This window comes from Pollachius pollachius (genome assembly GCF_949987615.1).
Source record: "Pollachius pollachius genome assembly, chromosome: 1".
Lineage (NCBI taxonomy): Eukaryota > Metazoa > Chordata > Actinopteri > Gadiformes > Gadidae > Pollachius > Pollachius pollachius.
In genome coordinates, this window is record NC_136934.1 from 46185677 (window position 1) to 46202544 (window position 16868).

The 16868-nt window shown below is 45.0% G+C and overlaps 1 protein-coding gene across 4 annotated transcripts in view; it reads right to left on the reverse strand.

The window, feature by feature from the left end:
* LOC307076183 (protein MTSS 1-like) overlaps positions 1-16868 on the reverse strand; it is a 61910-nt gene that overhangs the window by 40460 nt on the left and 4582 nt on the right. For all 4 annotated transcript variants that reach the window (XM_079737076.1, XM_079737075.1, XM_079737077.1 and 1 more), the window contains exon 3: positions 13307-13380. In XM_079737076.1, the coding sequence (XP_079593202.1) occupies positions 13307-13380 (74 nt within the window). The remainder of the gene's footprint in view (positions 1-13306; positions 13381-16868) is intronic.

Sequence of the window (16868 nt, forward strand, 5' to 3'; positions counted from 1 at the left end):
ATGCTGAGGGGAAGTGGGACACAGAGAGCTCACTGAGAGGATGAACTCCACTCCAGCTCCTCTCCTATCTGTGTTATCTCTATTTATCCTCGTCCACGCCATCACTCGCGGAACGCCAAACTAACAGCGCGTCAATCACAGAGATCCACCCGAGCACGACGTGACTGAGGAGAATACCACAGGAAGACTAAATAAATGTACGTTTAGTGAAATAATGAGTAGAAAATGACTGGGATCAGACAGTAATGGAGTCAGTATACCAGTGATTGTGATTGTGACTTCATTCACATATTTAAAAACTGGCTGCTGGTAATAAAATATAGGCTCTTGCATTAACTTAAATATATATCCATCTATCTATACCTACTATGCTCCTGTTGCGCAACAAATTTCCCTTTGGGGACAATAACGATTCTCGATCTTGAACATCCATAATCCATCATAGACCCATTTTTGTAAACACTGACACTTAGGAAAACAAGGCAATAAAAATCGGAATGGTAGCAATTTACGAAGTGAGTCAATGTTTGAGCACCATTAGAATCAGAAGCATGAATCCAATTTGAATAAAGGCTCGGTCCCCGGTGGCTCCTGGCCTCAACAGAGGGGCTGGAACCGGAGTCCAGCTCACCTCCAACGCCTGGGGGACTGGCAGATGGCAGCTACCCCCCTGGCCCGCAGCTGATGGCTCCTTCCCCCACTAAGTGTGTGTGTGTGTGTGTGTGTGTGTGTGTGTGTGTGTGTGTGTGTGTGTGTGTGTGTGTGTGTGTGTGTGTGTGTGTGTGTGTGTGTGTGTGTGTGTGTGTGTGTGTGCGTGTTAATGCATATGTGTATGTGTGTACGTTAATGTATGTGTGTATGTTAATGTTTGGTTGTTTGTATGTTAATGTATGTGTGTGTGTTTGCGTGTATGTTAATGTATATGTGTGTATGTGTATGTGAATGTATGTGTGTATGTTAATGTTTGGTTGTTTGTATGTTAATGTATGTGTGTGTGTTTGCGTGTATGTTAATGTATATGTGTGTGTGTGTATGTGAATGCCTGTGTGTATGTTAATATGTATGCGTGTGTGAGTGTGTGTTTGTTGCCACCCACCCAATCTCAATACGACCCTAATTCAACGCGGTGTTCAGAAGCTGGAGGACAGATGGATGTTCCCTCTCAGTCGTTCTCTCTACAGCTTCCTTCTTGCCCTCCTCCCTCTCATCATACTTTCCTTCACTTATTTCAGATTTGCCCTTGGGGAAGGTGTGTGTTTATGTGTGCACTGAGAAGGGTGAGACAGTGGGGTCAGGAGCAGAAAGGTTTAGTGAGGATGACAGAGTGCACACACACACACACACACACACACACACACACACACACACACACACACACACATAAATATGTGCTCACACACATATACACAGTTGCTGTCGGGGACCGGCTGTTTACACACCTGTCCCGAGGTCTCTGTCCAAGATTTGCCCACGCACGCGCGTGTGTGTGCGTGCGTGCGAGCGTGTGTGTATACAGGGGTCATATTTGATTCAAAGTTAAAGGAACAAAAGGGAAGTAAGTGTTATCAAGAGGCCAACTTGAGATAAAAGCTTGCTTCAAAAGGTTCTGCTGTGTCACATGAGAATATAGTTATTAATATCCAATACGTACGTGTCCCGTGGTAGAACAATGAATGAATACACCAATAACAAGAACCTTCGTATGTAATGAAAAATGGAAATACACCTAATTATTTGCGGCAAGGGACATCCAGTACCAACAACATACTGTCAATAATATCGGTTTTGACAGAAGACAATAAAACGTGTAAAAAGGTTGCTGAAAATCCATAGAATGAGGGGCATGGCCAGAGAATAGTACAACACATTCAAATGAATCAGACTTCAATCAAGACCTCAAAGCATTGGCCCACAGACTCCGTCCAGTCATCCTAGACACACAGGTTTCAAGGAAGATTGAGGACGTCCTTCTTTTAATCCTATGATAACATTTCTACCTCCCAATCTAGACGTCAAATATAACTGCGGTAGGTGTGAGCATAAAACACCATCAAAATTGTAACCCTGTGGAGGTGTGGAGGTGTGTGTGTGTCTGTTTGTGTGCGTTTGCGCGGGTGTGCGTGTGTGTGTGAGAACAAAGGTGGCCTTTGTTGAGTCATTAACTGGGTGATGATCTGAGGCGTGTGTGTTAATGCATGTTGGAGGTTAACCACTAAAGAAAAGCGAGGCAAAGCGCCACACGTGCGCATACTTACACACACACACACACACACACACACACACACACACACAAAGGACACAAGACAAAGAAAGCAGAGACAAGCACCCGCATGCAGATGAAAACAGACACGCCCTTTACCTAAAGGGCATCTGTCTAGACCTACAACCCAGGCAAAGTATCAACTGGTCAAAGACACGTGTGTTTGTATGTGTGTGTGTGCATGTGTGTGCATGTGTGTGCATGTGCGTGTGTGTGTGTGTGTGACACATACACAAGTGTTCACGTTCACACACACACTAGTGTATATTGTACAGATTACAATCAGCCCTTGCAGCATTAGATAAAATGGCTCACATTCAGCACAATGTCAGCAGGACGAATTTAAACCTAAAAAATGTAGGAAACTGTAGGAAATGACTTCCCCCCTTATAATGGATGTTGTGAGTTTACAGGTTAATCCCAGTCTGACGCAAGAATCACAAAAGAAGTTCCTCAACGCGGTGCAACACAAATAGAACTCCCAGGAGTCAAATCTATGTCGCCCTGAGAGACTTTAACCTGCAACTAATCCCTGTATCACATCTTAATAAACAAAAGGTTGGCCTTGGCTCATTTTACCAGCGATAAACGTGTGTTTTAATATCATGTCCTCAGGAGAGAGGCAGAGAACTAACTCTTTCCTGTATAACCTGGTTCGTGTTTGTTCAGGTCTGTACAAACAACGCACAAAACCATGCTTCCAACATGCAAGAGTACATACTCGAGTCTATTCCTAAAACAATGTGCACGCTGCAATGGTGCACCCAATCTCCGTTCTCCCCGCTTCACACCTTCCGCTGCACACGCACGCATATTATTAATTACTTTGCTCTGTCGAGACATGTCCATAAAGTTTAGAAGGGCATTCTCAGTTTGAATTTTTCCATACGTTTAAGTGAAAGCAGATGGCTGTGGCGACGGGCATTTTAAACGGCGCTCCCCTTCGGTTTTATTTCAACGTGAATGTTTTATAGAGCACAACTAAACGGCCGGGTTAGGGAATCGTTCAAGAGCCCCAACAAAGACATGAGTGCCATAAATCTCAGACGGGCCAGGGAGGAGAGCGAGAATGGCACTAAATCTTCACAGTCCTTTGTGGCTCTGCAGCACGTGTGCGTGTGCATGTGCATGTGTGTGTTTGTGTGAGGGAGAAAAGGGGGAATGACCCTAAACCCCTGGACACGCGGGGCAGGGAGAGGAGAGTGAGACACAAGTGGTTAATGGCGGAGGACTCGGGGAATGCTCTTTCACAGTGGTGAGGGGGACTTGAACTGAGGCAGGGCCGGGGCCCACTGGAACATAGGGCCAGCTCCGGGGTCTCGCCTGGCCTTTGAAAGAAGCGGTCTTTTGTCTGCTGAGGTTGCGAGCGCTCAGGGGTCTGTTGGCGGTGCAGAGCGCGGGGACAGAGAGCTGGAAGTGTGCTCCGAGATGCCCTCGAGACAGAGTTAATAGGGCGTCTGTTATGAATAACCGGGAGTGGCTGTTGAGAAGTTCGGAGATATGCGCAGAAGATGTAAAAAGAGAGCCTTCTGTTCTGTTGTTGATGGTCAAGTGTTGTAAAGAAGATGGCCACTGAAAATGATAACACACTGCCATGCTACTCACATAGTATCAGACCACTGTGACCAACATATTTACACCCGTACATATTGACACCCTCTGGTGCCAAGTACATCTGGCAACAGTGAAGACCAGGGACTGACACCGTTTAAAGGGTCTTCATGGCCTTTCAATGAAGGCCCTGAAACTAGCAGAACAGCCGTTTCCCCGGGGAGTGCTTACTGGCTTATTGGGAGCACCCAGGTGGAATGGGAGAAGGAAAACCAGCGAAGGAAAAACAAGACTCAGTGAAGGGGTTTTAGTGAAGTACAGCTTGGGGGCTTATTTAAAACACTGCAGCTGGGGATCTGTCCTTCAGACCTGTGCATACAACTTTGCTGAAGAAAGTTAGCATTCAGACTTTTCTGGGCTGGCTGATAGTTTGTGAAAGGAGACAGAGAACATGGTTCATATTGAGGGGCGACAAGTTCACAGTGCACACATGCATGTGAAAAGTACACACAGGCACACATATGCACCTGTAGAGCAACAGTGTGCACGTTCCGACCGCCCCATCATGTTCTGGAGCGCCCTCAGCACTGGTGTTCACTGGTCCAGTTAATGAGCTCCTTGCTAATGCAAAGATTTTTCGGGGTCAATTAGAACACAATCATATGACCCTGCTCCTCCAGTAGCAATTGTAAGCGGGCCCCATCGCCCCATCGCTCCTCTTCCACACTCATTGACCTCTCGACTTGATGGGAACATGTGAGGTACATGGAGGATACACTAACTAACTTAGACCTAAACATGATTGAGACACAACCAGGACACACCAACTAACTCACACCTAAACATGATTGAGAAACCACCGGGACAAACCAACTAACTTACAATAACACTAACAAAGTGACCGCTCTGTTTGAAGAAGGAAAAACAGCAGACCGCTGTGTAGTTCTGGATAGTGCAGCGACTTATGATGTTGGCTCCAAGCAACCCAGGGGCCACTTCAGGCTCTTCAGGCATTATATTGATCTTTTAGCTAGCTCCCGTACATCTACATTCACGTTTAAGGAAACAGAACGGACTGCAATGGGAGCTCAAAGTCAAATGGGATCATGCTGGTTAAGGGGAAAACAATAAAATATGGTTTCTTTGACATCAGGTAGCTTGTTCGGCCCTCTATCTAAAGCTCCCATCTTTCTTCCTGGATCTACCCAAACGCTGAGCATATAAAAGTTGTGATTTTGAGTGATGGGCGTAGAAAACTGAGAACAGCAGGCCTTGTGAAACGACTATAGCAGAAACACTGCAAACCATTGAAGAGTCCTAACTGTTTTACCAGATGCCTGCAGGGGGTTTGACTTACGTCTGGAATACTAATTCAGGGCCACTTCAGAATTACCTACACCGATAGCACCATGTGCATTGTTGAATTAAGAGGTTACGCTTTTCAAAGTGCTAGACATCGTTTTGTTGATTCACTGATCAAGCTCACAAGACCAAAGCAGCTGTAAAGAATTGCCCTTTTTTCGGCATGTCTTATAAATGGTACAAGTTTGAACTGGAGACACCCCTGGTCACCAATAACCCACTCAATCTGCCATGGACCCCTGGCTTTATTGAAGGGTGGTTTTATATTATCATTACTCCCTATACAGTGAGCTGAACCTTGGAATAGATGGTAATTGTAGCTGCAGAACGGGCCGCATGTGTCTGCCATGTGTTGACCTAGTTGCCGGCACACAATGACCGAGTGGAACCAAGTCATTCCTCAAGGGGAGGAGAGAAGGCCCAGCCAAGACAGTGGCCACTTAGAGAGCAGAAAACACCATTACTGTGTCCGCGGCCTGTGTGAAGGAGGGCTCACAGTGAACCAGGGGAGACGGAGTGGCGTGTGGAAGGACAAGTGTTGAGGTCAGAGAGTAATAACTACTGGCGAAGAGAGGTCGGAGGAATGTGGTGCAATAAAGAGGACCTTAACTTGGTCTTAACCTACAAATTGTCAGATGGACTGTGCAGGTTCGGTCAAACAGCAATGCCTACAATTACCATGAAGTTACCCAAACAAGGATATGCCATGGTGAATGTAGAAATGACCATTAAATGGTCCAAACTTCAGGCCTGCATGACTTTTCCTCTCAGGAAAAGGTCATGCTGTTAGCTGAAGGGCCGAATGGCATCCTGACATTAAATTCCCTCATTCTGGGAAATCAGACATGCATGTACCATTTGTGTTGCCAATTAGCATTAGTCAGCGCTAGCAAATTCTAATAGTTATTAGCCTTAGCCAGTAAAAGTTATTCATCACATGTAGTGTTATATCCAGCATGGTGGTGGTGGTGGTAGCTCAGTACACCCCCCGGTCCCCCATTGGCTGCCCCTTCCTAGTGGGGGACCCAGGGGTAATTACACCAGCATAGAGACGGCAGCTTACCCGGGCGAAACACTGGCAGCTCACCCCGTCATCATGGGCTCTACGCGTGTGCCTTTCACAGCGTGGGCTCTGGTTAGATATTCGGCGGGACCGGAACGCCGCTGGGAGCTAGCCCAGCGTTTCCGGAGCACACTGGGAATTAGCTTCACGAGCTACAGTCGGTTTTTAGGGGGGACAGAACTGGAGGCCCTGTTAAAAAGGGAAGGAGGAAATCCCGCTCTGCTGATGGGGCTGGGTGGGTTAATGAATATGTATTTGCGTCATCCATACTTAATGTGCCCTGAATAAATAATACTTTCCCGTTCGGAATTTATACTGGGAAAAAAACAGTTGTTGCTCTGCTAGGGTTTGCCATTATCCGGTTTCTCTGCGCAGTTAGAGGAGCTCTTTAAAACCGTTTTCCCCAAACCCGGGCGATTCTAAGAAGTCTCCACAGTCACGCAGTTCACACCGGAGCCCCCAAAGCATCTGACAAGCCTGGGCAGAAACACACTGGGGCTGCTGACAGGACCCTGGTGCATCAACACACTGACACATGGGCACACGGAGGTATAAAGGCATGCACGAACACACACACACAGACACACTGACACAATCACACACAGAGATATAAAGGCATGCACAAGCACACAAACATAGAGACAAACACACACACAGACACACACACACATTTGCAAATTTGTGTACTGAACCCTTAATTATGTTTTGAATGGTGAGTCAGAGTAATTTATATAATTGAGTGTCTGATTGTGCGTGGCTTAGCATTTGTGAAAGAAAGAAAAGAGTGAAAGATATATTATGTACGGTCCCCTGCCTTTCTTTTTAATGCAATGGTTTTGTTAACATGCCATCCAACCCGTTTAACACACACTCAGAGACTCAGAGATAATCGTTAAAGTCGCAACTTAATTATTATTATTATAATAATAATCATCAGCCCCATTTGTGTTCTACGGTGCTATAAATGGCCTGAGAAGGGCATGCTAATCTTTCTTCAGGATGTTGAGAAAGAATAATCAAACACTGTAATCAGTCTGGAATAAAGCATCTCACCCCTGTGTTGACGAGTGGAGAGAATCCCTCACCTCAGACCCTCAGGTGTCCTACGAACCCAGGCAGGTTAGGGTTCTGTCTGCCAGCATAGGAGGAACCATCACACTGCACTCACTGACACTTAACAGAGTGATACGGTTGTCCTCTGGGTTATGGAAACACTGGAATCGATGCTTGTATGTATTTTAATCAATGTTGACCTTGTATTTGTATTGTCTTTTATATGGAACTTTGATTCTGGAATAAAGTATTCACATATTCATTCATCAGCCATTCACCTGTGACGGAAAGCTGTCACTTTGGCTCTTCTCCCCTAACTCTTCCCTTCCCTCAATCTTTCAGGTAGTGCCTAACCGACTTAACCCTCCTTTCCCATTAGCGTCTCCTAAACGTATCTCGATCTTATACTATACACCCCAAGCTAAACGCACACATTCTCCGCCGGCCTGGCTGTTTCTGCCTTGACCAACTCTGTCTGTTCCACTTCCTAGAGCGGTGACCTCATCCCCCCGCACCCGTGGACTCTGGGCCAGCTGGGGCAACCGCGGTCGACTGGGTAGAATACCACAAACACACACACACACACACACACACACAGGCATGCACACAGGCACACGCACACACAGAGACAGAGACATGCACACACACACACACCACTGACACACCACTGGTGGAGCGTAGGAATGGGAGACTAGGGTTAATTGACCTTACATAGACACAAACACAGACCCACACACGCAGAGTAAGACACATTATACACAGAGAAAGAAAATATGATTTGCCCCAAAGCAGCAGGATATTGCTCAATAGAAGAAGAAAGGAAAATGTAATAAAAAAACGAGGAATGCAAGCATGCTTAAGACCAACCGACCACATTCACTACCATTTTAAGGGAAGTGTACGTTGCTGGGTAACGGATTAAACTAAGTCAACTCATTTACTTGTATATATAACAACAATAATTAAACGCTCAGAGCAGGAGAAGCACCAACCGTTTGTCGTGAAAACAGAGTAGAAAGAGGGAAGGGAGAAACAAAGTGAAAGGTGTGTTCCTTCATGCCCGACCTCGACTGACGAGTGAGTGGACTTACTGCAGAGGGGACAGCCCATCAGATCGCAAATGAACACACGCTCCAAGTTTCGAGCTAATCTTCCGCTGTGGGCCAAAAGACTGATGCCAACTTGCAAATCAACCTGACAGAGGAGCGCTCGTTCTCCCCGTGGGCGAGTGTGATGGCCCCTCTTTGTGCCTGTGTGACAAGGTGACATCATCGTCACTGCCGCCTCACCTGAGCTCAGGTGTTCCTTCTCTCGCTCTGGGCGTCCACTCACTCTTCTCTACGACGCGGTGTGTGTTCACATGAGGTATCGTGTGGCCTCGCTTCTTGTAAAGCTGTGGTTTGCTGCAGTTAGGCTCCCTGTCAAAGCATTTCACATCCCCTCGAAAAGATAAAGAAAATAATATAACGTGATGTAATGTCGTCAGTTGATTATGTTAGATAAATAGTTCTGTGTATTCAACCCCTGGAGGGCTCGGTTGAAAAGCCCTTCTCATCTACGCAAATTGTCTTGAAAGGGGTTTTCTGTCAATCGTCACGCGTGGCTTTTGAGCCATCTAAAGAATGTGGCTGATGTCAGTTTTGTCACGTTCCTCAAAACGATTCACAACCAGAGGCACCAACATAAACCATGATGCAGCCTGTCCATCAAGTTAACAGCGGCTATTTGTGCAGATATACAGCAGACCTGAACGAAGAACATAAATGAAGGAGATGTCAGAGCCAAGAGCTCATTCTAATGTACTGGATCAGAAAAGGGCAACAAAGTGAGAAGAGTGGATTGAGGTTGGACCTGGGTCTTGTGGACCATGGACCAAGCAGAGAACAGAATAGATATCAAGTTGTAGATATTATAATGGCTCCTCTGCCCATGTGTATTCCATGCCTAATTAAGCGTGTGTGTGTGTGTGTGTATTCATGTATAATATTTGTATTAGTTGGAGGTACAGGTCGGTAATCCATTCCAATAGACTGTGGATAATAGAACACAAAACAGGGATGGAGTACTTTGTCCGGCAACTTATGTCTTTTCTCTGGGATTCAAAACATTCTGTACTTGGCATTCAAGTCCTTTTATTCCACTAAACCCTTTTATATCCTTGGGAGGCAGTCAGAAAAGTGAAAGGCCCCCAAAATGCATGCATTTTCAAGGAAACACCTTTCTTTGTGTAGAGGAATCTCTAGCTAATTCGATGCCCAACCCAATCTCTTTACCCACAAATGATGCCAAGGCAGACTATTGTTTACTAAATTGCACGCAAGAAAAATCATTAAAACTGAATGTTGACCTAGTTAGAGTGATACTTTCCCTGTGGGCTCATGAAATAAACCGGTACAGCTCATTAGTAGCATGCTAGTTGGTATGCTGCAGTAAAGTACGACTCCCTTTAACTACGCTCTTATAATAACACAAACGCCGGTCGTAAGTGCTGACTGCTAATATATTTTAATAATTAACATATATTTTATAGTCATATTTGTTTGTAAACTAGTTTGAAGCTATCACAGATTGACGATTAGGTAGTTGGAATATGTCTTGCCACACTTTTTTATGGCATCTAATTATATTTTATTACAGGTGAATTTATTTAGCTTCCAGTGCTAATTTTCTGATAACTAAGAACAAGACTGTTTATCTAGTAGGCCATCAAAGGATATCATGAAATTATGGATGTTTGTTGCATGGTAAATTAGGGTTAATAAAAATTGGATGATATAAATTGTTGATGTTGCACTTTGACGATCTGTATCTCAATCAGGTATACCAAGAACTTGGACCCCTGGTACTGATAGTGATGTTATCATATTTGCTCTGTTGATAGTATTTAAACTGGAGGAAAACGTGTATCTTGACTTGTGAAAGAAGGTAAAATAGCCCTAGAAGACTTTGGCTGTGTAAGAGAAATAGTGCGCTAACTAACATAAAAACACCTTTTTTTAATTAAAGGAAACCTCTCATGGATACCTAAAATCGAATTGTTCTTTGTCTTTGCTTTGTTTTGATTCTCCTTTCAAGGACTTAAGCTGGTCTTGTGATCCTTCTAGATAGCGCATCAATAAACATTCAAATGAACGCGGGCTAAGAAGACGCCAAGTCATAATCCTTTAGTTAGCTAGCTTGACGAGAGTCAAAACACAAGAGGGTTTGAAATTACCGTAAAAAAAAATACTACAAAGAAAGATGCACACTTTGTTCTCATTGACAACTGGTGGGGGGGGGGGGGGGGGGGACTTTGTAGATATCTTGTCTCTGGTTTCGTCTCTTTGAACGGCTCTTGCATGAAGCTCCTATGGGGAGCATGTTGTTAGCTGTCTGGTGGCAAGTAGCACTGTGTGTGCGATGCAGGGCCACTGTGCTGTGGGGTATCTGATCTCCTCCCAAACTGGGCGGGTGGCTTCAGAACATAAAGGCAACTGTAACCCTCAAGAACACGGGCACACACATGCACACACGTCAACAAACACGCAGAAACTCACCAGCCAACAGATGTGATGCTTTGTGAAGTAATCCTGGCGCTTTTACTTTGAAGTGAACGATACGGTAAGCTGATCTTTACAAAGCCCAAAGTAACCGAAGGCGATCCGTCGTTTTGCAAAACAAGAGCGTGTCAAAATGATAAATTATTTATTTAATTTGTCTGTCTCTTGTTACATCTTTTCCCTAAAACATTTGTCTGCTGGGGGCCTCGGCCGATGACGTGAGATTTCAGGTCGACTGAAAGTCCAGGGTCCACAATCACCGAACTCTGCAGAGGTTCACAGAGAAATTTGGAAATCTGTGCAGTTATTTTCCAAGATGTTCAAACAGTGAGGGTGTTTCTGTCATTACATACCAATCGTGCTAAGATTCTGCACATGTGAACAAGCTTAGAGTCACCACATAAACTCCCTTAGTTGTTGCTAGAAATACCTATACTTACCTGGATTTCTTAATGAACCGATGGCTCATTCAGAATCATGAGTGTTTCTGTCGTTCATTTACAACAGGAAAGTAAAAAAAAGGCTAAAGTGGTGAGAAGGTGGACGACACGATTATATTTGGAAAACATGTGTTTTCGGATTAAAGCGCACCTGACTTCCGATTATGATAAGTGTTTTGGATATGCAGTTCATTTGAACCGTCGCCATATCACACGACTTCTAAATATGAGCAGGTGTGATGTCTGGGGATGTATATAGATACTTATTATCACCTCCCAGGTGTAACTATACATCGGTGATTCTGTGAGAAACCCTGTGAATCGCAACACCGTTCATTAATGCAGTTCTGCTGTACCACCTGATGATACTAGGGGTTTAAAAAAGACCCTGAATGTAAAAATTAAGCCTCAGTTTACAACAATCGCAGCAGAAGCATTGGTTACTGATTAAAATAGTCACTACCTACCACAGTAAGTACGACAAGCAAAGTCACTTGACATTGTTTCAGAAAAACGGCAATTACATGTTTCACCAGAATCTGTTGTTTATCCTGATTTTAATGGATGGTTACTGTTGAAGACAGACAAAAGGGTAATTGCGGAGGATCAGACTGCTGCTATAAAACAGATCACAGATGCAGTGTTAAAATTACACTCTTTTAACAAAGGGCTCCTTGCACATTGCCTCTGCTATTCTGCCAGACAGTATGACAGCAATTACAATGTTCAGCTTCCACAACTATGAAAAACTTAAATCATTCCACTAATTCCCATACCCCTATCAGTGCAAATCAACCCGACAGTGTGTCTCTGGTTGTTCTTGCCTGTGTGCAGGCATGGGCCATGAGACGTCTTGTCTCATATCTGTGTTTGGGCTGGTGTAGAACAACAGTGATCCTCAGCTCAGACTACTGATGACATGGGGATAGAATGTCCTAAATCCGCAGCACAGTCCATCCTACAGCGTGTACAACAATGCCCTCACATTCAGAGTTGTAAAATAAACCATTGTGCTTGTGTCAGACCAATCAATCATATGCCACTAATGCAGCAAACCTGGTCAGTGCGCATAACTGCTCTCCTCCACTGTATTGACTGAAGCCCTAACAGCAGCATAGGCATGACTAAGCATGTTTAGGTACATACGTTTGGGGTGTGCAAATGAGAGAGAGAGAATAGAGAGGTAGAGAGGTAGAGAGAGAGAGGTAGAGAGAGAGAGAGAGAGAGAGAGAGAGAGAATGAAAGACAGAACGAGAGAGGGAGAACGAACAAACGAACAACAGATAGAACGAGAGAGACCTAAATTGTTAGATGCACGATGAACCGGCCTCATCGTTTTAATCAAACACTTAAACACGGTGTGACAGGAGGCAGAAGTCTGTGCGGTGCCTGTCGGTGGTGTGAAGTGATGAATGCCTGCGTCTGTCTCACCTCCTATTAATAGAACAGAGCGGGGTTGTCAACGCCAGGGAGAAGGAGAGAGCGGTCTAATCGCTCGGGCTTTGTCTCTCTCCAAATCTCTCCATCTCAGCAGTGGCTCTCCTCAAGAACGTGACTAGCGTTGAGCCGGTCGTCATTCCGTAGAAAAACTGCCAGGTTGAGGTAAAGCCAGACTTATGTCCGATTTTTATATATTTTATTTTAACGTTTCACCTCACATGCGTGCGCACAAACATGCAGTGAACTATACTGAGCGAGAACTTCTGTGAAGGGTGAGCATGCTCGAAGGCACTCAAACGCTGGCAGGGAAATGCGCGTGATGCACCATGAGAGTGAGTGGAAATCCATTTAGCGCTGACCATCATGCTGCCTCACCAGCAGAGCCGCCGGGTCAGAGACAGGGACGCTTCGCTTGAAGGATAAGTGGATAAGTTGCCAGCTGCTTGGAAACCACACACTCATATACACACACCGACCAACATATGCACTCAGACTGAGACACACACACACACACACACACACACACACACACACACACACACACACACACACACACACACACACACACACACACACACACACTTTTCCTCATCCCTACCTCGTGAGTTGGTAGCCAGGTCGGCAACTTTCTGGAAGGCATCTAGGAAGGCCGCTGCAGCAACAACTGTTGCTCTGTCGAAGAAAAGGGGAGAAGAACATAGAAAAGTAAAAAAAAATGTAATTAAATTAAATAAATCAACAAAGATGTGTGCAGAAAAGGTCACGGTAAATGGGTACACACACATCCATGTGCAACGGGGTCAGTGTTCTGCAATGGCTAGTTCACAGCGGTGATGACATAGGGTTGGGGTTTGCCTAGCCTTGGGCCAACAGGACATTGTTTTTACCAGCAGCTGTATGTGAAGAATCACGTGCAGCACACGCATGTATGCATGTGTAGATCTACAATATAGAGTAATATAGAAGGTTTTGTTGGCTCAGTCTGTCACAAGCTCCCGCTACACTATGTATGGAATTTGAGAGCTCAAAGAGCTCCCCTCAGATACCAAGCGCTTCAGGTGGTGGCTCCTGAGCAGAGCGTTGAACACTGGTGAGCCTATCAATCCCCACGGTGACCCTACCAATCCCCACGGGGACCTTTTCCTTTAGGTGTAGATCCACTGAGTTCCAGAGGTCTGCGAGCCCAAAGCACACACTGCACCGTTCAAGACCTGCTTTCAAAGGCAACGTGCCTCTAGCCAGTGGAAGCGTGCAACTTATCGTAATTAAGTTGCAATAAAGTGAAACTTATGACGATGACAATTCTGTGAAGTATGTGCGTCAAGCCTAAGGGATACCTTAACCAACCAATAGAAACATTAAGGTCACTTAAAACCAGTGCATGTAGCGAAAGGGGAGCAACAATGAAGGAACCAAGGGAGGCACTTAGTTAGCATAAAGTGTCAACACTTTCCATGGCAAACTCGGGCCACACTGTTTGCCCTGACTTTGTTTGCTTTAAGCGGCTGACACTTTCCACTGGCCAATACGACACCTACTACACACACCTGTGAATTTCCATACACTGTGCAGATAGGCGGCTTTTACGGGCCAGTAAAAAGTTGAATTACCTGATAACTAGAATGTGAATGTGGATATTTTCACGTCACTATAGACGTGGCAGAGCCCACACTATACTGTGCTGAAGAGGCCTTAATTGAAGTGGATATTAAACATCTGCCTGTTGGAATTCTAGTACATAATGTGCAGTCAGTGCTGTGTCAAAACAGTATATTTAAGGGTAGTAATAGTATTCGTAGTGTGTAGTCCTGGGACCTCAGTGGTGGAACGAGCTCCCTACCGATGTCAGGATCGCAGATTCGCTCACCAGCTTCCGCAAAAGACTCAAAACTCACCTGTTCAGAGTTCACCTCGACTCTGCATAGAAACCAATGCACAGCCACAATTGAATGTTGTACGTCCTGGCACTTGTACATTGCACTTATTTAAGGTACTTAATTGTGTAGCATCTACAGTAGCTGCTATCATTGCTTTACACGGGGAATGGGTTAGCCTAGCGATTGTAATACTTCTATGGTTCTATGAACATCTTTACTGTACCGACAGCGATATATTGTTTCACTTTTTATGACAAATGTACTTATTGTAACAAATGCACTTATTGTAAGTCGCTTTGGATAAAAGCGTCTGCTAAATGCCCTAAATGTAAATGTAAATGTAGTCATTTAGTACTGTGATGCTATATTTAAGATTTTCTTTCTCAATACAGTTAAACTGGAACGTGAAGTTGAGTGTTTACCCCCCCTTTAGATACAGGGACACTTTCATTGAGTTAAAAGGTCTGAGTAACAGCTTCTCGCGTGGGGTTTCTCCATGACAGCCAGAGCTTGAGACAACCACAAAACTTTGAATAGGTTTGTCGCCGCTCAGACGATTCCTACATGTAATCCAGGCTCCTCATTCAACGCTCACTTAATGACTACGAGGTCTGTGCCCTTTCATTCGTCATGATGCACGTCAAATAGGAAAAACTATAAATTAGGTTAAAGAGATTTAGTTGATCCTTGAGGGAAGAACCTGTCTGCAGTTTGTAAGCCTGCACCATCATCTTTGTTCCATCTGTGGCTATCAATGGCATGAGTGCCTCGCAGCGAAATGTTGTTCAGTTACAGTGCGGAGGGAAAAATGCAGTGTTTTTCCTCTCCGTGAGTGAAGTTTCGCCTTGTGACGAGGTGTCACTGCCTCAGTGCTTTGAAATATTACGTTTCAACTTGGATGCGTTCATCGTTCCAACGACGAACACACCAAACAGCACGGGGTAGCATAACAGGACAGCTGAATGGGACATACCAGAACCCAGTTTAGAAAGTACCAACATATTCAGTACAGGAAACTTAAACCATGCTAAACAACAATAAGGGGTTGATCTGTCAAGGCTAGCTATTGTTCAAGTGCATGCTCCATAAGAAGGTGATTCAACATTAAAAACCAAAGAGGAGAAATGCATTGTACCAGAGCAGCCAAAGTCTGTGTCGCTTTCAACTCATTCCTCGCCAGCTCCATCTCATGTCTTAAGGAGCTGGCGGCAAAGGAAAGGAAACGAAGGCCAGTAAAGCTACCTGTAAACCACAGGTTCACTGCTGAATGGACAAGCAGTTCCTTTATCATGGCAGCCATTTCAAAAGGAACGAAGACATATGATATAAGTGTCTGTCCGAGGTGCAGACTGGTTACCACAAGGGGCCTGGGTGTGTTCCCTCGGATGGAAAATTAACACAGATACACACGAGCATGCACGCACACACACACACACACACACACACACACACACACACACACACACACACACACACACACACACACACACACACACACACACACAACTATTTAAAGCTTGGGGTGAGCCCATGGTGAACCTCTACTTACATGTGCCTCCTGCAACTGCGCACAATATATACAATATCTTTTTGGTTTATTTTTGTTTTACACTATACTGTGCAATGTCACGTTGTACCAGTTGGCACAAACACAGTTTTTCGCAAAGTGTGGTTTTCCAACCATGCCATAGTGCAGGAGTTGCTATGAAGCGCTCCGACACGGCAGTGGAGCGAAACACCAGTCTCCAGTCTGATGCAGAGACAACAGAGATTTCCACTTCCATGTGGAAATCCACTTACCCGATGACAGATGAAATGCAACGCACCCCTTATAATTTTAAACATACACTCCGTGGCATGAAGGCTTAGCTCTGCAATTATCTAGTTATGACTGCAGAATCAAAACTCCCACATTCTCCTTATGCATATGTGGACGACGACCCTGTCACAACACTAAGGACCAGCTGCACTTAACCAATCAGAGGGCAGGCTGATCTATATCAGTTCGTCTTGAAAAGGACGTTGTTGCAGGAGATGAATATTAGAGTGTGTGTGTTTGTGTGCCTGTGTGTGTGTGTGTGTGCGCGCGTTTGTGTGGGGGATTTACTTCAAGTGGTTGTATTGAATCCTTCAAACCCACAGGAGGCTCAAAGGTCTGCTGGAGAGCCAATAGCGGACACAGCTGTGCCCGGCCTGACCCACCAGAAAGACCAAAGACTTAGAGCGGCTGAAAGGAGTCTGAATAGAAATCAAATCACTTGTGTTCCACCCATCTCTCTACTC